At 39.4% G+C, this 26124-nt stretch overlaps 1 protein-coding gene across 6 annotated transcripts in view; it reads right to left on the bottom strand.

Moving 5' to 3' along the window:
- Nucleotides 1-26124, bottom strand: part of LOC122836242 (cGMP-inhibited 3',5'-cyclic phosphodiesterase A-like) — a 90560-nt gene that overhangs the window by 9209 nt on the left and 55227 nt on the right. For 4 of the 6 annotated variants that reach the window (XM_044126051.1, XM_044126052.1, XM_044126048.1 and 1 more), the window contains 8 exons: nt 16781-17041; nt 13625-13782; nt 12840-12914; nt 3941-4014; nt 3014-3162; nt 1978-2115; nt 795-906; nt 429-542 (listed from right to left, as the gene is read on the bottom strand). In XM_044126051.1, coding sequence (XP_043981986.1) covers nt 429-542; nt 795-906; nt 1978-2115; nt 3014-3162; nt 3941-4014; nt 12840-12914; nt 13625-13782; nt 16781-17041 — 1081 coding nt within the window. The remainder of the gene's footprint in view (nt 1-428; nt 543-794; nt 907-1977; nt 2116-3013; nt 3163-3940; nt 4015-12839; nt 12915-13624; nt 13783-16780; nt 17042-26124) is intronic. The other 2 variants (XM_044126054.1, XM_044126050.1) reach the window with 1 other exon arrangement.

Genomic DNA, 26124 nt, shown 5'->3' with positions numbered 1-26124 from the left:
ACTCTCACACTTTATGTTCCTCTATATGTGCCAGTAATGCACGCCGGAGCGCATGTACACAGATACACACACGGATGTTTAATCTTATGTGTGGATCAAAGGGATGGTCCTGGTAAGGCATACAAACAAGGTTTTGAAATAGTGGTGAGAGGGAACCCTTAATTTGCCAGCAGCTTCATGCTGTCCTAGACTTCAAACAGAGTTTCATACAGAAAAATCATGTGGCAAAAGCTTGACTAAAGCTGGATGCTCTCACACTGATCAGATGGCTTACAGGGAGGATCAAGGCACATGGAACAACCCTCCGAAAAACCTTTCATACCCAAAATTTCTTATCCAACACAAAACTTATAATTAAATTTAAAAAAACAAAAAACAAAGCTCATTTCCTTTTTTGCACTTACAGGTACTGATAAAATGGTGCATACCCGAGTCACTGGCCGAGCTGTGATCATTAATGAGGCTGGGTAGACCAGGCACAGGCTGCGTGGTGAGGTACCAAACCGCATGAAGCACATCTGTGGCGTGGATCCTGTTGTGATCTGATCCAGAGGAGAAGGTTTACTTTTTCCAAATTAAATTGCCTTCCACCAGGGTGCACTGTTGAGCCGTTCAGGTTTCTCACAGCAACATAAAGGCAAATTCTTGTATTGTACTGTACACCGTAGAATGATTAAAACTGGAGGGAGTGCATTTTCATCTAGTGGCTGATCTGTTTTTTACAACTGCAACAAAAGCTGACAGGAAAACGGTGCGAGTAGAACCACAACCAGCTGAGAGACATTTAAACTTACATGGTATGTCTCTGTAGCCGCTCTCGAGAGCATGGAAGTAGTTCATGAACTCTTTAACGGGGATCTTAAAGGTCTCGAACAGGCCAGTGTCCTCAAAGAGCCTGTAGGACACCTGCAACACAAAATGTTCTGTAAAAACCACCATCAGAAGATCAGACAAATAAAGTTTATTACAATACCTGCTAAAATCCCATTGCAGTTAATCATGTCATCCAGCTGAATAGCTGTGAAACACTACATGACTCACTTCATTTATCTGTCTTATGCTACTTTGTCTCACGTTTGTAACCTTACAGTTTTGCTTTTTGGGTCATAACCCTTTTATAAATTGTTGTTAATCTTTACTGTATCTCTGTGAGTCGACAACAATTTTTATCTCCGGTGAAAAATAAAGATATTTTCTATTCTATTCTATTGTTTTCTACAACGTATCCAGCTGAAACATCAGAAAGCCATGATTTGTTTTGTTTGTGTTTTTGGTCATTATCTCGTGGTAGTTTTCGCTCCTAGAAACTTTTGGGACAAAAACAGTCAAATATGAAAATATAATTACACTCCCGCCTTTGTGGATTGCTAAGAGGAATACATGTTTACTGCAGTGCACCAGTCAGGTTTGTACATGTCACAAATGCATCTTGGTCTCATCTGACCAATGCTGGCTCTTAACAATTTATAGCTTCTCCTAAAATGCTGTTCAGCAAAGTTTCCTTATGAAGAAGGCTGCTTTTCTCTCCCTTACAAATCAGCCAGAGACCTTTACATTATGCAGACTCCTTCGGAGTGATCCCAGACACACAGTTTTTAATGACAAACCCCAAGCCAAGTCTCAAGCACCTGGCAGACAGTTGTTCATTTGGAGAAAGAAGTTCTCTCCTCGTACATCATCGTGAGAGAACAACAACTGTGGATCTGTGGGATTTAGTGTTCATCTGATGTCCTATAAACATGTTCTCATTTATTTATGAGGCTGTGTTTTTCATTTGTCTTAAATGTTCTTCTTCAGAAACACTGGAGGAGTAAAACTGTGTTGCGTTGTGTTGGTAGTGTAATAGTTGTTGCTTTATGAAGAAGAAAATAAAGTCTTTAACTGTGTTGGATTTTTGTTAATATCCTTAATAAGAAGTGAGGATTGCGGTAATTCATCTTGGATCTTACTTCTTTGTGGTTTTTTTAATATTCTCACCTGACTAAGGATCCTCCCACATTTTCCATTAGTCTTCTCCATTAGAGTGAAAATAGGAAAGTTCCAATTATTTAATTGGCTCATTAAAGGCTCCACATCTTCCATTACTAACGGCTCTTGTGCCAGAATGGGTTTGTCCTGTACAAAAAACACACAACGAAAATGTTTTAATGAATACATTTCTCAATGGCACAAATCATATACATGTACACTGGATCTGAAAAGTATGCACAATTATGGTAAAATCATTTTTGTGTTGTTAAATGTTGGAAAATTTTAATATTTACAGCTTTTTTTTTTTTTTTACCAACTTCAGTGTATAAATAAAAACAAACATTTAATGAATGGAAACAACTTTTTTAAAAAAATAAGTTGCAATAACCTGTCCTGCACAAAAAAATCTCTCACTGTACAAAGCAACAATTCACAGCATTGTATGTCTATCATGGTACGGCGAAGACAATAATTGGAGAACATATGTGGAACAGTAGCATTACTGTTGTATAACTCTACTTTTCTCTATCATTTGTAGACTAAACATAATCTGATGTGGGAAACCTTCAAGACTCTGACAGAATGGAAGAAACTGCAGGATTTTCTGGTTGCTCCTGTTTACTGGTTTCATCAGTCTGCTGTAATTTCCTTGTGTTTGGACTCGGGAGTCGTGTTGACAGGTAGAACCCCTTTCTTCTCAAAAGAACTCGCAGATCTGTCAGAAATATCCCCAAGCCAAACAGAAGACAATTTCATGGTCTGATAAAACCAAACTGGAACATGTGGCCACAGCGCATCACCAAAACCTCACCACATCCATCGTAAAAGACGGCGGTGGATGGCGATGCTGTTCTTCAGATGGAAGAAGACGTTTGTAAAAGTGGAGGAAATCTTAAGAAGCTCTTGAAATCCACATCACTTTTTTTAGCTGCCATTTTTACAGGGGTGTGAAGACTTTTTTTCCCCCACTGTCTTTCCACATGGCACGGCCTCCTATTCTGACATTAAAGAGATGTTTTTGAACGTGTGTGCCTTGACTCACCTCAGGAGGTATTAGTGCATGGAGGATGACATTCTGGGAGGGTTTTTTCCCCTTTTCTGTGTCCTCCTCTGTTTGTGCTACATCACTGCTGTCACTGTGGTTGGCTTCATGGGTGCTGTCGTAGTCTGATGACACAACTACAGGGTCCTCTGTCAATACAGAAAAACAACGAGATGTCAGATTGCTGCAAAATCGGCGACTCGCTGTAATCAACTCACCTTCCTCACAGATATTTCTGTTTGTCAGCTGACATTACATAATCAGCCGAACTGGCCTGCATTGGTGTGCATCTAATTTGACTCTGAACTAGATAATTCAACTTTATTTGAATAAGTTCGATTTAAACTGAACTTGATGCTTGTGGATCTGCTTATCTTGTGCTTTGAGATGACATTTGTTGTGAACTAGAGCCATGAAAATAAATAAAGCTAACTGAACTGCATTCATGTCCACACTAGACTAGACTGTTGTTTAGTAAAGTCTTCACTGGTTATTTTATTGAAAGACTGAAACACATTAGTATTTCTCTAATAAATTTTAATGGGGATTTTACTCTTGATATACACTCAGACAGATCTGAGACGTTTCCTATTGACTTCTATTCCCAGTAGTGTTTACATTGAGCATCTTGTGCAGTTCTTTAATATATACCAATAAAGCAGGAAGTCCTTTTATTTAAAATCTCTTAGATTTGAAGAATTCAACTGGCTTGAAATACATTTCTCGTAATAAAAAACTAAAAGCTGAAGAAAACCATTTAAACAGAGACATGAATTTTTGTAGCTGTCAGAAATGAAGGTACACTTTCTCATAAAACAACAGCAAAAGGAATTTGCTTCGGTTTACCACGCTTGTTGTAAAAATGCCTGCATCTCCTTTATCTGACACAAGAAAGATGTTAAACATGCCGCTCCGTTGTGCCCCTACCTGTTCGTGGTATCCTGTCTCCCTTATCTATAGAGCCCTCTCCGTGGGTCAGTCTGATGTACGGCCTCCCACAACTGCAGAACAGAAGGTTACACACATACGTCAAACAAAACTTTACTTACTCTACTGCATATTTCTAATACAACAGAGATTTAGCTACTATCTATGAACTTCTTTAGTGCATATAGCCCAAGTGGAAAGAAAATGATGGTTGTTTTCCAAAGTTTTTTTTACAATAAAAAGCCTGGAAATGTGTCATGTATTTGAATTTAGCCTTAATGAGTGACTAATTCTTTCCCTGCTTTGGTAACTTTTGGGTCTGTTCTTTTGGGTCCATCCCAGCCAGCTTTGCACATCTGAAGACTGCAGTTTTTGACCGTTCTTGTTAGCACATTAGTTCAAGCTCTCCTAGAACAAGGACGTTTTGCAAATAGTGTTTGAGTTGGACTTAGGCATATAATTTGACTGGGCCATTTTCAATTCCCTTGTACACAAACATTTCCATTTCAGCTCAGGCTGGATTTTTGAGGTTGTTTTCAGGCTGGATAGTGAACACCAGGCAAAATCTAAAGTTTTTTTGTTTTTTTTTTCAGCAGGAATTGTTTTCTCTCCTTGCCTCCGCTGAAGTACGGCAACCCCACAGCATAATGTTGCCGCCATACTCTCCACAGATTTATCCCTGAGCCTCCTGGTGTGTTACTTATTGTTAAAAATATTGTTGGTATGCTAGTCCCCCAAATTTCCCATATCAGGCACTCAACAGTTACATTTAGACACCAAGGATTTAATTTTGCAGTACCAACCCAAAGGGGACTGAATACATGCTAAGTGTTAATGGTGACATTTATTGAAAACCATATCATTTTCTTTCTACTTTACAATGATTTTACGTTGTTCTATCACACAAAATCCGAACAAAACAAATTGAAATTGGAAGTTTAAGAGAATAGCTGTTGCAAACAAAACTGAACACTTTTGCAATGAATTGTGACTGAGAGTATAGTGGAGAGATTTGACAACACTGAATAAAATGAAATTTGATGTATTGAATACCATAATACGAGGTTTTGATGTAAATGTTTAAATATCAAATTAACAACAAAACAAAATGGATCAGTGGTGGTAGAGCATGTTACATCTGGCTGTCTGTGGTTGATCCAAAAGAGCAAAAATGAGTTATCAAAGCCTGACTCAGGAGTCAGGCTTTGATAACTAACTGCAGAAACTGTCAAGTAAACTAACTGGGATTCCAGCGCTGCTGTCCAACTCAACATTTACAGATGTTCCAAGAAAACGCCGATTAATTAGCATAATTAATGCAGGCATTAACATAAAAACGATGAGAATAAACAGCCAAACAAATGTGAAGCATTCGCCAGTGCTGGCTTTGTTATGAATGACTCATTAGCAGACACGCTCTGCTATATTTGTTATTTATGGCAGAGCAACTTCAGCCACATGAGCAACCTACAGCAAGCCACGAACTTGCAGACAGATGAAAACCGTCACAAGAGTTGAATTGAAACATAAGTCAAACGGCAAGTGTCACGCGTTTTGAAAGAGGGATGTCGACACCGCAGGGAGCCTCAACGGTTTTCCATGTGTCTCTGCTGAGGCTACCGTCAGGCTGTAGGTGGTTTCAATTAAAATACCTCACCCTAAATGTTGTTAAACCTTCCTCCTGAGCTAAGGAAATGCCTGCCGTTAGATTGTTGTGTCACAGGGAGCACAAAGGCCCGCAGTATGTCTATCTCCTTCTGATAAAGTGTTTCTGGAACACTTTCGGGCCAAACCCACCCACTATAATGGACCCGGGGCTCTAACAAGGAGTGTACTGTTGTGTTTGCATGGTCAGGCCGGACCGCTGCGTCTAATACATCACAGGTGTGGAATATAAAATAGTTAAATAGTTTGGCGGGTGAACAGTTAGAACATTATTGTCAGGGGAGCAAGAGACTGCGTCGGCCGCAGAGCGTTTGGCCTAAAAGGTTTAGCTTTAATGAAAGTTGAAGAACTGGCAGACACTTTTGCCGTTCTGCTAATGCAGCAGAACAACCTTGAGTTCTGACACCGAGCCTCCAGCAGAAAATGTAAATAAGGAGGCCGGCTGTCCGTCAGTCAAGTGTCAAGTCACTCTGCTTTTATCGCTGAAAAACTGGAGCAGTTACAGTGGTTGGAGCTGTAGTTACAGTAATTTAACTGTCTCAGTGGGACGCCTGCAAACATTGTAAAAACATAATACACATTCCAGAATGCATAAGCTGAAAGCCCGTCTGCTAGAAATAACATTCATCTGCTGCGTAAGAATGTGTTTGTGGGGAGAATGTAAATGGATGAGGGAATGTGTTGCTTCCCAATTTACAGTGCAGACGCTCGTCATTCACCTGTACATCTGCACACCTTTTTTATCCCACTGTCTAACTTTAAATCAAACAAACATTTCCTTTTATATGTCAAGTATGGTCACCAAATTAATTTCTAACAGCTAGATGCCAGAATAAGGTAATGTGTCATTCTTAAGGTAACTGGTTTGATGAGATGCTCATCAAAGTCTTTGTCCATTTGAAAGATCAATTTGTGCCCAAGCTTTAACTTGGTGGTTGATGTCTTAAGATGTTGCTTCTCTATTTCCACATGATGGCAACCTCTTTTATGAAGTGTCTCTCCAGTATCCCTCAACATGATGTCACTACCTTTGTACAGAACATCTTGGATGATGTCCTTCGACCTACAGGAGTCCTGCTTTTTCCTCCACATGTAACAATGGTCATTATAGCCAAACACCTAAATTTTAGTTCCACCATACAAAAAGGACACATCTCCAAGAATTATATTTGCCGCTGACTGCATTTCTAAACTAGAATCGTTCTTTTTTTCATTTTTTTTTTAGTGAAATGGATTTTTGTGGCCTTTCAGCCCAATGTTGATTCATTTTACTGTAAAATCTTACTTTCTTACAAGCTTTCGAGAGAATTTTCACAGGGGCTTCTGGTTATGTACAGAGCTTGATTTGCACGTTTTGTACTGCAACAGGTTGATCTCTAGCGCAAAGAACGTGGTGATCCGGAACAACAGATGACTGTCAAACTTTAAGGCATTCAGAACGAACCAGACTTTTGGTGGTCAATAATTCTCCTGATGTCATGACTGATTTCTTTTTGCTTTATTTGATAAGAGGAAGCAAAGGGCTTGTGTTGTTCTCTAAAATACAGGTGTGCTTCCAGTTCACTCAGATTCTGTGAATTAGATGCTGTGCGTCACCTTTTTTGCCAACTTAAAGGCTTATTTATATTAGTAGATATAAAAGATAATTATAAACTATATAAAAACAACACAAGTCTCTCTCTCTCTCATTATTCTATCTTTTAGCAAATATAAATAATAAACCCAATCCTAATTGACCTAAAACAAAAATCTTCAGTTTCATCTGCAATGAACTTTGTCCAAGCCAGACCGTAAGAAAAGAAAAAAAACCATTATTTTTTTGCCGTGGTTTCAACCCATTCATTTTATTTTCAAGAAAACTATGTGTTAATTTGTTTCTTGCTCTAATAGGGATTTTTAAGACATAAAGGTTTTGGCTGCAGACTCCAACTGTAAACTCCAGCTGGCCTCTGTTTGCTCCCTCCTCTGTTGCATTTTACTCCCAGATTTCAGACTGCCTTCCTCGCAGCAGGTTGACAGATTATCTTTGGTTCAGAGCCCAAACGGACATTGTCCAAGCCACGATAAACACAGCAGCCATTATTTCTGCTTCCAGTAATCTACCTACTCTTGAGCTAGATGACGTGAAGAAGATAACAGCGCCGTGGCTCAGAGTGAGGCAAATGGAAGGTATCGCTCCCTCCCTTTTCAACAAGCGCTGTCCGATAACAAGCCGACGTTGCTGCTTTTGAAGTCGGTGTTGTTCCTGCACGTCACTAAAGGCTGACAGGATGGAAAAAAGTGTGCAGGAAAGGAGACGCTTAATGTCCTAATTAAGATCGCGCAGATTTGATGAGGAGTAGAGAACGGGGGAATTGAAACCATGTGTTCACTTTTTTTTTTCCTCTTCCTCCAAACCTCCCCTTCATGTGTTCTCCTCGTCCATGTTTTCCAGTTTTCCCTCTAAGGACACATGAGGACAGATTATTCTTTTGCTCCATTTGATCTCTAAAGAGATTTATACATAACAAATTTCTTGGCCAGATGAATTGAAAAAAGAAAAGACAAAAAAAGGCTGCACTTAAGTAGAAAAAGAAATTATGCCGACTCTTTCTATCGTCGTGTAAAAGCTTAGCTTGAAAATTTGTGGGGTTTTTTTTTTCATGTTGTCGATTAATCAGATTAATCAGTCAGGAACCAGCTGTTTTTTAGAAGGCACTGGGCATGTTTAACAGCAGTTTATTTTAATGCTGAACCATCTTTTTTTGTCCTTTCATTTTCGGCACCCGAAAAACATCCAGACGGCTGAAAATCAGCCAAAGAGCAGCTGACAAGAAATTTCAGTAAACCAAACCAGGAGTCACTCAGTACACTTGAAATGCTCCATAACCTGCACCAGAAGCAGCAGCTGCGACAGTTCGCCCAGGCATGCGTGCGTGTGCTTGTGCGTGTGTGTTAATTGCTGGCTTGTGGTGACTGGGGGAAAAGCCCAGGTGTTTGTTTACACTCTCACCACTATAAGTGGGTATAGCTGAGGCCCTCTGCTGGGCTGAGTGACTGTTTGAGTCCAGGGGACAGAGCTTTGTGTAGAGAGACAGCTCTGTGTGCCTACATTTACAGATGTTGCTTGACTATCACGCTGTCGGTGCGCAAACAGAGCCAAACAAGTCACAGACAGAAGCAGCCCACACAGTTTTTTTTTAAATTATTATTATTATTATTATTGCTGAAGACTCTTGAGAAAAAGGGGGAATGTCGAAAACAACCCAGTAAACAAAACGACGTCAGATGAAGCCCTGTGGACCCATCCGGAGGAGTCTCTTATTGGAGCAACGGAGGGTCTGTCAACTCTTAATCTGGGTCGTAATCTCGCTTTGTTCAAGTAAATCTTTTACCAGCAATAAATGTAAAGAATTACGACAAACTCAGACTTTATAGTTTTTGGCAAAATGCATTAAATCATAACCTTAAAAAAACAAAAAAGCAACAACAACAACAAAAAAAATCACATGTATAGTCTATGCCTGATTTCTTTTCTTGACATCTCATTTCCAAACTCCAGGCAACAATCTGATTATTAATCAGCAATTGACTCTTTGAGATGGATTTTTAAGGTTCTGGGGGCTTGGCGCGCAACTTATATTTCCATTCTACCGTTTCCAAATGTCGGATGCAAATTACTCACTGAGAGGCAGAATAACAATTGCAAATATATGATAGAGAAAACTGAACACAAAAACAGGCACCACAAAAGTGAGAAAGCTGCAGCTTAGATAAATTGCTCCTAAATGGAGGGAAAGAGAGCGAGACTGCATGTAAATTGCATATTGTGATGTGTTATGATGTCTTAGAAAAGGTGAGACAAAGCAGGATAGTTTCTTGATGTTTTCAGTCATTTCATTCAACCACATTTTTTTAAAAAGCAAAAAGCTTATTTTTACCCAAATGAAACACAAACAGAGAACTCAGTTGCCAAACAGCTCTGATCCCACGTGTGTCACCACATGTACCTTTTTTGTTTTGTTTTGTTTTGTTGTTTTTCTACAACAGTCCTAATTCAGAACCTGCAGCAGTGTGGCATTAAAAGCAAAATCAAGTAGAACTTTTCTAGTAGATCCTTAACTATGATCAGAGGCCTTTAAATGGGCATAATTTGAGTTCACATAATGAAAACCACATGATCGGTGGAACAAACTGACAACTAAAAGTTTAGTCTAGCATGAGTTACCAAAGCTTTGTCTTGAAGGTTATTCTGTCTATTTAGTAAAACAACACGGTTTACAGCTAATTACAGAAAAACAGCCATGCATTTTATTTGAACAAATCATTGTCAGGACAAGGTCTGTAATCATTTACTAACTTGCTGAAAGAACCATTTCCAAAAAAAAGACGACTTCAGAACACACAGCTATAGACTGGTCGGCTTTGCTATGCACCATGGATGAATTATTTCAAGATATTCATTATGTTTAGTAAGTTTCACCATACCTAATGTATCCTCCACATGTATTACAGTAAAATGCTGCCCTATTTTACTTTTCCTTTCCTTATACTGCCAAATCAGCATCCCCCTAGGATGGTATTTCCTTGTAATTTCCAAATCTAAAGAAAAAACAAAAGGCTGGTTAAAGTAGTCCTTTCTTTTTTAACAATTATCCACCCAACATTTGTTTCTAAACTAGGCCATGCAGTGTTAGGGTCACGCCTCATTTTACATGTGCATTTCCAGGTTTTAACAATAGCTAAGTTTCAGGCAGTTTCTGCCAAAGCTAAATTAGTTTCTATCTAAACGTTTTGGTGATTGAAGCAGTAAGAGCTCAGGCGAGCCGATTCATATCTTACACTAAATAATGACCATTTTTTGGGGGAGGGAAAATATGAAACATTAACTTCTAAATACAGAAAGTGAGAACTCGTGTGACTTCACACACACACGCAGACTCTTGCAGACATTACAATATATAGGTTCCCATCAGCTGGGGCTGTGTTGTTTGGATCCCAGTGGGCTTTTCTCTGTCTCTTTGAGGCAGACATCAGACGTGTCTTACTGAAATTCTTCTGCAGATTAATAATTGAGTTGCAGATCCAGATTATCTATTCAACACAAGTTCCCATGTAGCATTTGAAAATCAGTCTCTCTCAGAAGCATGATGCAAAAACTGTCCTACTTTGTTTGACACAACAGAAGTAAACACAGCGCTGTTCTACAGCAGAGGCGACTGCCTTTGTAGACTAGTGCAGATCTTGGAAGGTTTTAGGTGACCAAAACTCTACAGGGGAGAAACTACACAAGGTGCTGTTGATGAAAGACAATAATTTATCGCTTAAGGTTTTATTTACATAAAAAAGTCAAGACATTATGTCCCTTATAAGGGACTTTCGGTAACACTTTATTTGAACGGGTGTGCGTAAGACTGACATGACACTGTCATGAAACCTGTCATGTTTATGAATGTCTACTCCTGTAGTAATAAAGTGTCATTTGGTAGATAATGACAGTTTTATTGCACAATTGCATTAAAAGTGTCAACTGTGCATTATTCAGTCAATAATCACACTTTTAATGCAAAGATTTGTTAGAACTTGTATTAAAAGTGTTTTTATTTACCGAATGACACTTCATGACAACAGTTGTAAACATTTATGAAAACTTATTCATGCCATGTCAGTATTGTGCACATCCTGTCAAATAAAGTGTTACCAACTTTTCATCTTCAATGTACAGTAATTAACTGCGTTCTCTCATTTAGAAACATACAGCGTTAAAATCTTTCACTATCTTTCATTATGAAACTCCGTTTTGTGCCACCAGTATCTCATGTTCAAACACACGTCACAGCAATTAGAAAGTACCTAAAAAGCTTGCAACGTGTGTTATTTTTTATAGCAAACTGTGCTTTAATTGTTCCATAATATTCACTACTTCTGGATTAAATGCAGTCCTACATCTATTTAGCAAAGGATCTTTGTAATTTAAACCACTGACCACAGATAGAAAGTCATTGCATATAACTGGTCTAGACTTGCCTCATGTGGACCAAAATGTTTGAGCCCTCACTTTACCCCCAGTTGTCCTCTGATGTAAAGTACAACTATCTAAAGTTATACCAAAATGACTAAAACTCCCAGATAAACAGGCCTGGTCCATTATACCGCTCCCATCCTGAACCTCCATACTTCTGCGTAACCCTGGTCCCATGCTGCCTTCAGCATTAATGCGCTCACAGTTGATGTGCATCTTAGTTATTCAGGTTAATGCGTTTGCCTGTGGGGCATATTTCCTTTCTGGCTTTCGCTGCGCACACATCTTTTTTCAGACTGCTGTGCCATCGGTGTTCACTCACACTGGTTTTGTTTGACATAAATGTGGCCACACTGTTGGATAAATCTAAGAACCTTACAAACATAAATCAAAACTGCGGTAGCTTTTGTCAGACAGACACAGCAAGATCTACTGTAACATTTTTATGGATTAGTATGTTCACTGATTTCTTTGACTTGTTCTTTTTGTTGTAAAAAACATAACGCGTTACAGATTGAATATCCACTTTTTTCCATTCAAAGCAGCATCTGGGATTGGTAAACAAGTTGACTTTGAAAGAGATGAGCTGGAAGGAAATGGAGTTGGAAGATCAGAAAAACCCTGAGGACCAGTGAGACACAGGCCTACCAGTAACAGGATTCTTCTGAAATACCAGTGGGACATTTTGCAGTCCAACTTAAAACTGATCCAATGTGAAAATAATGAATTAGTTAATTATGAGTAACTCTCCCCCTTCTTGTAAAATCATGACTAACTTTCTTAGCTCAGTTTTACTAGCCACACCCAGGTCTGATTATTACCTGACCTGTACAACAGAAATCACTTAAAAAGGTTAAAAAACAACAACAACAACAACAACAAAAAAAAAAACAATAAAACAAATCTGGCTCCAATCCAAAAGTGAGGGTAATTCAAAAACAGTTCAGAAAGTCACTGACATCTATCAGTCTGTAAAGGACTACAAAGTCATCCGTCAAACAGGGACAACGTGGAATAGCTGTGAACCTTTGTGGGATTTGCCAGTCTATCAGCAACTCACCCATAACGTCAAAGAACACCCCAAAACAAAATCTGAAGAACTGCAGGACTCACTTGCCGTATTTCGTTAAGGTCAATCAACATGATTCAACAAACAGAAAGAGATTGGGTAAACATGACATTCACGGAGAGGTCAAAGAAGAAAAGCAACACAAAAATTCATCTCACATTTACCGAATTGATCTTTGACCTTTGAGGAAGACATTCTCCGGACTGGCGAGACGAAAGTGATGTAACATCCTGTTATATCTGGTGTAAAATGGGTACATCATTTCAAAAAATGAACATCATGCTGACAGTCAAACGTGGTGGTAATGTGACGGTCTGTGGCTGTTAGGACTTGAAAGATTTGCACTAATTGATTGAGCCCTGAATTCTGCTTTCTATCAGAAAATACTGAGGGGAAAATCTCCAGTCATTAGTTTGTAATATTAAACTCAATCACATTTGCATTATCCAGTAACGTAATGATCATAAGCAAACCTGCAAGTCCACCTCTGAATGGCTAAAAGCAAAATTAAGGTTTTGGAGTGTCCTAGTCCAAGTCTGGACGACAGTCTGATTGACGTTCTGTGCTATGACCTTGCAAAGGGCCATTCATGCACCAAAACGTCTTTGTAAATACTTTGTCTTGCACCAGGTTGGTTGGGATTGCTTTTGCACTCGTTGTTGAAATCATTATTCGATTCAACTTTTGTTTGTTTTAGAAACAGGCTAAAACATAAAACATAACTCTGATGAAACCAAAAAAAGAAGAATCCCCAATAAAAGCAGAATGCATCACCGAAGCTCAGTCATCGCTGCAACATTTGAGCGGCGCTTGCTTAGATTCTGTATCTGTGATTCAGGATTATTTACTCAAACCGGCGTACGTTTAAATGGCATTGAACTCATAACACTACGATGGGGGCATTAGATTCCTAAAAACAGCATCAGGTAATCAGCTTTGTTTTGGGTACCTGCATGTGAGTGTTTCATGGTACGGTTTGATGCTGGAGCTGCGGTCCCTTCGAACAGGCCCAGGCTCGATGGTGGGCAGTCCTGTGGCTGAGGTGGTGGTCGTCCATGTGGAAGAAATCCTCCTCAGAAGACCAGGGTGGAGACTCCGCCTGAGACGCTGCACACACACACACACACGCGCACACGCACACACACACAAACACACACGCAGGGTAACTTTTACAGACTCAATCAACAATTAAAAGAGAATCTAAAGGTCACAACTGAACTCTATGAATGAAAGTTGGAACATGCAGGGATTAAACGAGCAGGATGACCATGACTGGAATAGATCTAAAAGTGCTCCTAGGAAAAGTAGGAGACGTTAATGTCTAATACATCAACTAAATGGGACTAGATCATGATGCATAGATGAAATTAATGAAGCTGTAGCTTTAAAACAAATCACCATTGGACTGATGCTGAAATATGATTCCAAAGCTAAATATCTGCAATGTAAAACGACATTCAAAGAACGTAGAAACTGTGGTCAAAGAGGAGCAGGGGTTTATTGACAGACAGCTGTGGCAGGAAAGCTCTTGGAGGTTCATTATTATAGAAATCGCCAGTATTGCATTACACATAGATTAATTTCGTCATATGGATTGTGCTAGTGTGCTCCTCACTCTCTGTCTCCATTTTTGTTTTTTTCATTGCAGTCCTCGTCTGGCTTGTTCTTCCCTCAGATTCCCAGAGGTGTGTTTGCGTGTGTGCGTGTGTGTGTGTGTGTGCCCTTGTGATGCCTCCATCTGTTTTGGTGCCGCGCCGCAACAGCTCTGAACATGGCTGGCTCTATGCTTCGTCTTCTGCAGGGTGACCTAGTAAAGATCACCCCGGGATTCTGAATGGGTCCATTCACAGCAACCAGAGAACCGAGCCGCTGCCTTGGCAGACGTTGAACTTTTATGCGTTTTGTCGCCACAAACTTTAATGTATTTCATTAGGATTTTATGTCTACAGTTGTAAAGTGGTAGAAAAATAGTACATGGCTTTAATTTAGTTTGAACAAACTCAAAATGGAAAAGTGTGGCCTAGATTTTATTTGAGCCCGTTACTTTAACACGCCAAAGGAACACACCAGACAGGTCAGGGATGAAGCCGACGAGAGGTTTAAAGCGGCTTTCAACTATAAAAACAACATTCCAACGCTGAGCATCTCACAGAACATTGCTCGATACATCATTTGAAAATAAAAAAGTAACAAGAAACTAATGCGAACGTCCCAAGATATGGCTGTCCACAAGGAGAGCTCAAACCAGAGCAGAACCGAGGAAACCCGCTGTAGCTCTGAAGGAGCTTTAGTTTCAACGGGTTTCCTCTGCTGACAGGGAAACTTTTAGTGCACAAAGCTAAAGGTCAGATTTGTGAAGGGCACCAAGAAGAAACCTGTGACTGAAAGAAAGCAATGTGAAGTCCTGTTTACAGCTTGTCACATCTGCAACAAACCATACATGCACAATATGATCCTCAGGTCGGAAGGGACCAAAATGTGACTTTTTGGCCTTCATGCTTAATGTCGTGTGCGGCAGAAACACTCCACATCACCCTAAACACAACATCTCCATGGTGAAACATGGCGGTGGTAGGATTTCTGCAGTGGGGAAGCTTTTAGAACGGCCCAGTCAGGACTCAGACCTAAATCAGAGACGAGACGTGAAAGCTGCTGATCTCACGTGATCTTTTGCAATCTGAACTTCAGCTAGAAGAACGGGTACAAATTTCAGTGTGTAAGTGTGTGAAACTGGCAGCGTCTTGATTTATCTCCAAAAACGGTATTTTGTAAATCATCCATTTAGAGATTTAAAGCTACATATCTTCCTCCTCTTTACAATCTGCTTTACTTTGTGCCTACAAAATGCATGTAAAGTTTATAATATAATAAGTTGCAGAAACTTTGTTTTTATCTGCTTATTTGAACGAAAGACCAGCCTAAATATATGGAGCAATTGATGTTCCTGATGACTCTGTAGTTTATGTTGAATGCTCCAAGATATAATCCAAACACACACACAATGCACACAAAAATGGCCAACAGCCAAAAGAGCAGCAAAACCAGTCAGTCCAATCTGATGGCTGCTGATGTTTGGTCGATAAACGGACTCATCTCTGCAACTGTTCAAGTAAAAAGCAACACATTTTAAAATCTCTTACATATATTCTTATGCACAGTATCTTTCAGGGATTTTTTTTTTGTTGTTTTTAAATACTCCACAGGCTTTTACTCTATAGTTATTCTGTAGCAGAGAAGAAGAAAAAATGTATTTGGAAGTAAGTAAGAGTAAAAGCCATTTTTAGCTTGTGCCACAAATGGACGTCAAGCCAGTTAAAAGAAAAACAGCATTTTTTCCAAATTCTGTTCCCTCCTCAAGTCATGTTTTTTTCTCTCCTAGCTGTTAATGCTGGACATTTCTGAGAGGGAATGTCGAAATGACTGCAGGTTTTTCATGTCATTCCAGGTGCAGTTCAACTCTGACGCTTTTACACAATCCGGAGGACACAAAATGACATCTGCCAAAACCGGACGTGCTCGACGCGAAGCCCGCAGGCCGGCCTGGAAGACGGAGTATCTTTCGCCAGATAAGGAGCCAGATGCATAATAGCAGTGGGAGTCAAGTCCTGTTGACACATACCCATCCCTCTTCAGAAGCTTCTGAGAAATGCATCCAGCTGCGTGTTGCCTCCCTTACACAACTCCCTCTCACATACGCTCATTCAGACACACTGTCTGGCTCGGCACATCTGTCATGTTGACACAGCTGCGGCTATGAAAGGGAGAACGCTGCTCCGAGCAATAGGCGCGCTCTATTTTATTTTTTTTTCTCTGCCTAACTGTTTAAGAAATACGTTCTTTCATTTGATGTCGGAGGAAAAACCACTTTCCAGTTGAGAGTCGGACTAAAAGATTAACACATGTGAGGAGTGTAGCACGGTATGTTTGACCTAAATGAGGTGGGCCGCATCACCATCTACGGATTAGTTCGAGTGTTTCCAAATGAAACCTTTTTGAGTGCTCTTGATTAACAGTCCTGACCTTTCAGCTGTTTGATAAATTACATTTGCTGTTCTTCTCAGTAAAGTCTAACACGAGGACGATTAATCTTCACAGATTCTCCCACCTTGTGTATCGACGTCTTCTCCCCTTTCTCGGGTCCCTCCTCTGAGTCAGAACAGGTGTAGGCGTCGCAGGGGTTGAGCAGGGGGGCGGGGCGCGGCCGGTGAAGCGGCTGGAAGGTGAGCTGGGTGGTTAGGAGGCTGCTGACGGCTCGCAGCGACGTGCAGGTGTGGGACGGCAGAGAGGGGTCGGCCAGGAGGTCTGTGATCAGTCCGTGGGCCTCTCCCATCACCGCTATGTCCACCATCACAGTCGTGCCGGAGGACTACACGTAGACAAGGAGGGAGAAGTGAGAAATAAACATCGCGATGCAGCAGGTAGTTGAAGCAGGTGTTGGTCGCATGCAGCTACAGCGAGGAAGGCAACCTGAGGAGGAGGTGCATAAACTGTGTCACCAGCTCCCCAAATGTGGTTAACTGTGACATGGACAAACCTTTGATGTTATTCCTACAGAAGCAAAGCTAAAGTGTCTGACTTTCTCATCTAAAGAGATGAGAGAGTAGAGTGGTGGTCCTCCTCACACACCGAGGTCAGTGCTATTTTACCAAACCAGGACAGTTAAAACCATAAAAACGTAGAATAACCTTATGTAGATAATCACGTAAAAACAAAACAGCCTGTATGCATTTCTCACATAGTTGAGCATGTGTATGTTATTATCGGTGATGTAATACTGAAAAACCTATGTAATAAAAAAAAACAAAACAAAAAAACAATAAAACTGAGACAATAAAGCAATGTATTTTTTGTGAGAAATGAATTAGAAAACCCCAACGTTTTCCACACTTAAATGTTTACAAGTGGAAGACATAAAAACAAAATACTAACAGAATGTCAAGGTCTGGTTGTCTAAGCAATTTCACCTGGAAAGCAGCAGACAGAAACACACTCAATTAAGTTTCCAGAGAGATTACAGTTTCTCCACAGGACCTAAAGGAGGCTGGTATTCAGTAAAAAGATGTGCCAATAAGCCCAGAAAGAGACTCTGAAGGTTTCATTGGAAATGTGCAAACAGGAAAACTTTCTTCTTTACAAAAACATAATGATCAGACCAACGTTCAACAGAGAGACCGCTGACATTAACTGGACTTCTGCGAGAAGTCATTTAAGACACAGTCATAAATAGTTAACACAGAGGATGAGTAAACAGTGATGACTTAATAGTACAAGGGAACATTAAAAATCCACAAAAAATAGTAACTTGTTGTACATCCAGACCTATACTGTAATTGTAATAGGATAAATTTCTATCCCTAAGCTGCCATGTTAAACTAGTAGCATATCTCTTTAGGTTCATCCAAGATTTCAATAATAAATTTGAAAAAAGAAAATATCCTCTTTCAGTTCTTTCAATTTCCCTCAAATAAATGGAGTAGATCAGCCATGGTCAATTGCAAACAGGTCAGTTGTTGTTGGGAGGTTCCTACCATTTCAAGTTTTCAGCTTACAAACATATGATCAGAATCACGTGTAAGATGCAGGGGGGGGGGGGAGGAAAACTATATGGCACAAAAAATACGGCCAATAAACAAAGAATTACCGTTTAAAATTGAAACTGCCAAATTAAAGCAAAGGCGTTTTACCGTTTATTGTCCTACAGAGACTGTAAGGCTTTGTAAACCGTTTAATCGCTTCTGCATCACATTAGGCTACATACTGTACATGCATATGCTTACATTCACCTGGACACAGAGACGGTATTTTATAGAAACATTATTTTATACCCACATTTTAACTCACAGAAGCAACAAAAAAGGAGTGGAGCGGTAATTGGCAAGAGTAGATGGTGACGTGCTAGTAGCCTGTTAAATATGTTTACAGCATCAGTCTGAAACATGTTCAGCACAGCTGAGCAGTCCCCGATACTTAATGAACGGACTCATTAACAACCTCTCAGCTTTAACCTCACCTCAATGAAAAGCAACAACCATCACCAGCGTCTCTCCACCCTCGCCGCCCAGTCTGAGCTCCCTCCGTTTCAGCAGGCTGAAGGGAAAATCCACGACTAATTTGTGTCAATTAACCACAAGTAAAAGCAAGGAGACCTTCTGCTAATTTATCTGAACAGACCACATGTTCCCCATTCAGCCTCAAAGAATGTTATCAGATTTTTCTCTCCATACGTCCTATTGATTTTCACAACAGCCATCAGACACCCAGAGTTATTCTGTTTACGCTGGCAACGAAACACGCGGCTGACCTGAGCATCAATTTCAATAACGTTCACATGTGGGAACGGAAAACGTTTTCCATTTTCCCGGAAGATTATCAGCTGATAAAGTTGAACAATTGGTAAATATTTTACTCAATGGTCAGAAAAAAAACAAAAAACATTTTTCACTGCATGCAGGATTTATGTTGAAGGACTGAACCAAAACAACTGATATCAAAATGTCAGAGTGATTCCTGGTACAGACAATAGATTTTTATTCTAATTAGCTGATAAATTGTTTTTCTCTGATTCTCCTTCTCTGTCCCTGTCTTCTGCATTGCTGCATGATTTCAGCACAAAATGCAACTGAATAATTTTGAGCCAAGTCTAACTTTCCAAAATAACACAATAATCAAAAATTATTTTTAAAACAGACATGTGGGCTTAATAAAAAGTGTGTTTAATACTTCCTTACATGTTGTGGTTGTCAAATGTAGTCTTAATCTAACAAACCAGCCTCATCAGCAAGTCCATATAAATTATGGAATATGACTGTATATAGCACATTTAAGTACAATCCACACTGACAAAAGTGCTGAAAATAACACCTAAAACCATTGTAAAAAGGCAACACAAGCAAAAAAATATGACATCTATTACCAATTCTGCATTGCTGCATGATTTCAGCACAAAATGCAACTGCACTAAAGAGTAGACAAGAAAAAAATGCTGATTTAGTAACTCCAGCCACAGCAGCCATGCCAATCCTTTAAATAAAGTCTAAAATGTTAACTTTGTTATCTTTTTGTGTTTACTTAAAAATAGTAAATCTGGCGTGACGTCACATCTACGTACTTGGATGAAGTGGAACAAAATATCGCTGGTTGGGCTTTAAGTCGGCTGCTCAAGGTTAAAATGTAGTTATAATGTTCTTAGCAGTCGGTGCAATTAACCAGCCATGAGATTTAAAAGCCTAATGATGGTCCACTTCTGTCTATGGCTGGACAAACAACCTGCTTACAATCATAACTAATCGCAGTTATAGTCAAGCCCAACATTATTTGAACCTTGGGCTGATTAGGTTTGGAGTAATCTTTTGATTTTACCAATATGTTTTCTCTGACTGAAGATATTGTTACCATAACAGTGGGAACATACAAAAAGCTTTTCAGCAAGTACACAACCTGTTTTGTTGCTATTATGCCAATACTGTTCACTATCTATTGTGAAAAGTATACATATTTTTCTAATGTCACATTCTTTTGAAATGCAAACAAACGTATTCACTTTTACGAAAGTTATACCCCTTTGGGTGGTGCCATTTCCTTTTATGCACAAACTACTTGCAGGAAAGACAACTGTCCATCCATCCAGGCATAATCTGATAGGTAATATTGACTAAATAACTGTATCTGTAAAATGAAGAAATATAATAAAGCAAATAATAAAGAACTGAGCCTCAATTCAGGCAGCAAATCACCCTGCTGCTCTTCAGCAACATGGAGATGCTGACACCTGTGTGTATTTCTCAGTAAAACACAATTTCTTGCTGACAGCGTTCACATGGAAACAAACTGTTATCTCTATAAGAATCAGAAGGATTTGAGACCTTAGTTTCAGATGGCAGAAGGTTAGTTGATTAGTTGTGATGGTCTCAAATAGTTTTGAATGAATAATTTAGGGAAAGAATAGAATAGAATAGAATAGAATCCACTGTGGCAGTAAGTGAGACGTTACTGTATTTAGTGAGGTGATGAGTACAAGATACTGAATAAAATGCTTCACATTGTTACTGCATGCTCTTTGCAGTTTTAATTTGTTTACTGCATCGTGCAAAGAGCCAAATAAAAACTTACAGTGCTTACACAAAACATAAGAGAAACCCTCTGAGTAAAGTTGTGGAAAACATGGAAGTAATATTGCAGTAAATATTGCAACCGAATTGTAACATACACAGTACTGTGAAACATTTGTCCATATCCAAAATGAAAATCAGATATGCTTGCATTTACATTTTAAATAACAGATTTATAGAAATAATTCAACTTGAAATGCTCAACATGCATGCTTGTGACGTCATGGAGCTTTCAAGCATCACTATATCCATTGTCGGACGTTTAATATTTATTCAAGACTTATATTGGCAGGAAGGCAGTGCCTAATGTACCTAATGTTCCAATCATCTGCAAGTTAAATCTAAAAAAAAAAAAAACGTCATTGATGGAAATCCTGGAGAAAAAACTCATGAGTGAGTTACATAACGCCAAGGGGGTTACATAAGTGCTTCCTGTCAAGTTTCATGATAAGTTTAATGCATCAGCCAAGAGCTCATCTGAAACTTTTTCACTGAATAAAAGTAATGCAAACCACACTGGGTGATTTCTAGAAAAGAAGTATTTCATTTGTAAGTTTGGTGTATGGACTACAAAAGTGTAATGTAATAAAAAAAATTAAAAAATCAGAAATTGGAAACCAGTTCTACCTTGTTGATGATCACTTTAAAAGGAATTTATATATATAAAATCTCCTTTTTTGAGCTTTATTTCATGTCATAATCTTATCCCCTCGTGAAAAACACAGCTAGTGTTGTTTTGATTTGTTTTTATTCATGTTTGAGAAAACCTTGAATGTCCCATTGCAGTAATTCAGGGTCCTGAATGCCTGTTCACACAAACAACCGCCTATTTACCCAAAGCTCCACCATACAGCTGCAGTCTGAGCTTCAGCCCCACAGAGCATCCCACCCGCATGCCTCCCCCACTCAGCTCCACCAGACTAGTGGCAACAGCAACTAGCAAAAACCTGATGCAACTGCGAGTCTGCTGAGCTCGTCAAAGGAACTACTTCTCAGTCTTTGCTATCTCTCAAAGAGAAATTTCTTTTTTTTTCAGCCCTGAATCTCAAGCCTTTTACCTATTGTGACCTTGTGTCATCCTATGAGAGTTTTGTTTTATTTATTCATGGAAGGTGACATATTTTCCTGCTTGCAGTCTTTCAACACTTTGGGGTTTCTGCATAATTGGCATGAAGCGCTACGTTTATCAAAGCCAGGAAAATTCCAGATTATCACCGATCCTCCTGAGCCGGCCCCTTGTGCAAGACCCTCCAGTCAAAGACTTACCACAGATCTGCGTTATATTCCCCCCACAAGCCCCCAGCTTTGTTTGGCATGCTACATTAGGTAAAAGTGACTACCAGAATCACTTTTTATGACTCATCAACAGGCTAAGCAATATACTAAACCATGCATGAACACCCTGTTATGACATCTTAGAGTGACTAACAGCCGTGTTCATGATCAGTTGCCTTAATTGTTTGTGTGAGTGCTGCCAGGAAAAGTACATCTATAGACACACTGCAGATCAACACCAGCGCAGCAATTCAAGTAAACTAAACTGAGAAGCAGTCAAAACAAACTGGTAATCACGCTCTAAGCTCAGCACAGCTGAAATTGTCTGCTATTGTATTGTTTACTGTCATAAATTACTTTAATTAATAACATCTCGTTATTTTCAGTGTGCTTTTATAAACTTCAGAAGATAACAATTCTTAGAAAGTGCAATAGATTTTACAAACTACAGAACTGACCTCTACAACTCTGACTCATGGAAATATGACTGCTGACGTTCCTGCTGTGTCCACATGTATTTTTCCAGTAACTGCAGAAAGCAGGGGACAGACAAAACCCTTTTGGTGCAACAAAACAAAACGCCGAGGCCTCTGATCAATGAGGTTTTATTAACGGCACACACACATGCAGGGGTCACATATTTGTAATTTCTGAGATGGTCTACTCGATACACTTTCAGCCCTTTGGCTCCCTGATCTAAACTCTTAGTCTTCAAAGCCTGCAGTGAAATACCAGGACTTCTGAGACTGTCCAGCACTGGGGACATAATGTCTCCCACAGGAGAAAGAGAAACTGGACATCTGCTTTGGGTGTTGATATGGCCACATTGGTGTTTTATTTTCTTAGCAGTGATGCAGGAAATTTGTATTTTTATAACAACCTATTCTGTCACACAAACTATTCTTAATGAGGTAATGATCATTTATGTTTACAAATTCAGGTGTCATCAATAACATTTACACAAGATCCAAACTTTTCTAAGCAGGCAGTAGTAGCCTTTAATTCATCTGAATTTTCATCAGAATTTTTGCTTACTGTGATTCTGTTTGAAAAACAACTATAAGCACGCAAACTAAGCTGCTTTGTAGCACTCACCTGCATCTTTCTTTCTCGTGTGTTTTGAGATGCGTTCTGTTTGTGTGTAAATCTCAGTGTTTCCAGGTTCCATCGACTGGAACACATCTGGAATTTAACATGGCTACCACACACTTGAAATGCAAATTCTGGTGGTTTGCATCTCATTAAAGCAGTCGCAAACAAAGCACTACATAATTTCTGTCAGCGAATAGCTTGCAGAGGAATTTACAATATGCTGAGAAAAACATTGTTTTGACTTCACAGCTGATAGCGTTTACCCTGGTCACTGACCACATCATTTACCAAATCCCACTGGTGAAGCTGAAAAACACTTATATTGGGTTTGAACTCTGCCTCTCGAGGTCAAAGGGACCTCCTCGGAGAGTGTGAGTGACCACCCTGACAACCTAAGCAACGGTGGATTTTTTTTTAACCGTTTCTGAACAACACTGATGCAGATTATTGTATTAGGTTATTTACAATTTATAAATAACCTAATACTTTTCAAGCTGGACGGCAGGATAAGGCCTGGAGACCATCAGTAACATCTTTTGGACTCGCTTTTTAAAGATGATTTGAACTAAATAAAGTAGACGGTGAACATATGTTGAAATATAAAAGATCACAGATGACAGAACAGTTGCCCATGTTAGAGTTGATCACATTCTTTAAAACCCAGTTCACTATCTGAGATGATTTCTTGAAAATATTGATAATCTCTCACCTTCTCTCAATCTCCTGCACTCAGTATTGTTTGTTATCTTGTTTTGTTGCAGAACCGAGCCGCTAATGCTGGCCGCAGCTTCAAATCAATTTTATTCAACAAAAAAATATTTTATTGATTCCAAAGAGAAATTAAATGTTGTCGTGGCTCATATTAATACAAGGTTCTTCAAAGAATTATTCTAGATGGTGTTGGCTTTGGGCAGGAAGGATCGCCTGTAGCAGTCAGTGTGACAGTGAATTTGAAGAAGCCTCTGACTGAAGACACTGTTTTTCTAAAAATGCCTCATGACGAAGACAAAAATAATTTTCTTCATTTTACGTTGGAGTAGCTCTGCTACCTAAGCTCTGATTTGGTTTCTGTCTTTTTCTGTCAACTTTTGATCATAATTGTTGCATTCCGTGATTGGACAATTATTCCCTTTGGTTTTGCAGCTGGAAGAATCTCCAGCTCTTCCTTTTTTACTTTCAGATAGCTGTTGTGATGCATAATCGCAGCAACAAGGCATTGTGTTTACAACTAGGAACAGCCAATTAGCATTTCAAATGCTCAAATTGTAGTTGAACTACAACCCCAAATGCCAGAGGAGTTAAAAGGGGTTTTGTAGATGCAGAGGAAGGAAGCTCAAACTATTCCTACCATTGATTATAATGGTAATCAGCCTAGCTTTAAAAGCAGAGATGTAGGAAGCAGCAGCAAAAACAAAAGAGGTGAAATGTTCTGTCTTTGCTGACCAGAAATGGAGCTGTTAGCATGTCATGACATGCCAAGAAAAAGCTTGACAATAGCTGGCAGGAGGTCAGTTTTTGACTGAAGAAGTTAGTACCACACTCTAACCTCAAAACACGGCACTGTGTTAAAGTCAATGCAGAGTAATTCCTTAAAAACTATGTGGGGAAAATAAAATAAAAATCGCCTTACAACAGAAAAACATTAACAATGTCATCCAGAAGCTTTCTATTTCAGTGACTCGATACTTACATGTGTCCACTGGGATTGTAGGTCAACAGAAAACTGGAAGGACAAGACTCCACTAAAGACACCACTGCCAGTACCAAAGTTGACGGGACGACACCTAAAAACTCACAACAAACCCTCACCCCTACTGTTACCCAACTCCCATCACAGACCCTCAGTCAGCTCAAACACAGAGCCAGGTCCTCAGCTGTGGCCTGGATACAATTACACGCTATTCTATTTTTTATGACAAAGAGGCGGGGAATGCTGTTGGGGAACATTGAGGAGGTCCAAAGCGAAGGGAAAAATTGCTTTGTTAAAGATTCACTTGAAGAGAAAGGTTAAGACAAATGAGCCCTAATATTCAACCATTCAAAAGTCTTGTTTGGGTCCAGAAAGGGTGCAACAAATGATTTAAAAGAAGTCAGATCCATACAATATTGACATGAAAGGTAGAGCAGGGGGAAAAAAAGAAAACTAGATATTGTTAGAAGTGGTTCTTGGACACCTAATAGGTCTAAAACAGGGGTCTCAAACTCCAGTCCTCGAGGGCCGCTGTCCTGCAGTTTTTAGATGTGCCACAGGTACAAAACACTGGAATGAAATGGCTTAATTACCTCCTCCTTGTGTAGATCAGTTCTCCAGAGCCTTAATTATTCTATTCAGGTGTGGAGCAGCAGAGGCACATCTACAAGTTGCAGGACTGCGGCCCTCGAGGACTGGAGTTTGACACCCCTGGTCTAAAGTATTCACAAGATTTAAAAAATCTTATGAGATAGATGGAACTACTGCTCTGTTATGGATTGTATCTGAACCTGCTTTCTAAATGAGACAAGAAAAACTTTCTACGGCATTTCAGGTGTGACCTGACCTGCGACCAATCTCAAAGAGTCACATACCATTATCTGCTAACACTACCCATCAAAACAGAATCATAAGGACTGTTCTCTACCAAAAATTAGCTGTAAAACGTTTATTTAAAAAAAAAAAAAAACATTTGCTCCTCATTTTACATGATAATGCATTGAGATACATTATGAATCATAAAGTACAGAGTGAGAGGGATTGTTGTACGTGAGGATGGTGAATATTAAAACCCAAAGACTGCATTTATTTTTAATGGTGAGGTAAGGTAATTTTATTTATATAGCACATTTTCAGCAACAAGGCAAAATAAAGTGCCAAATTGTCTTTTTTTGGTTTGTTTGTTTTTTGTAAACAAACTACATTTACTTATCGAAAACACTTTGCCTTACTATTTTCTTTCGTAATTAAATTTTATTTCTTCTACGCGTCTTGGGGAGTGAT

This window comes from Gambusia affinis, linkage group LG08, assembly GCF_019740435.1.
Source record: "Gambusia affinis linkage group LG08, SWU_Gaff_1.0, whole genome shotgun sequence".
In the NCBI taxonomy this organism is placed as follows: domain Eukaryota; kingdom Metazoa; phylum Chordata; class Actinopteri; order Cyprinodontiformes; family Poeciliidae; genus Gambusia; species Gambusia affinis.
Note: the sequence above shows the minus strand (reverse complement) of the source record. Positions and strands in the feature narration are given on the sequence as shown.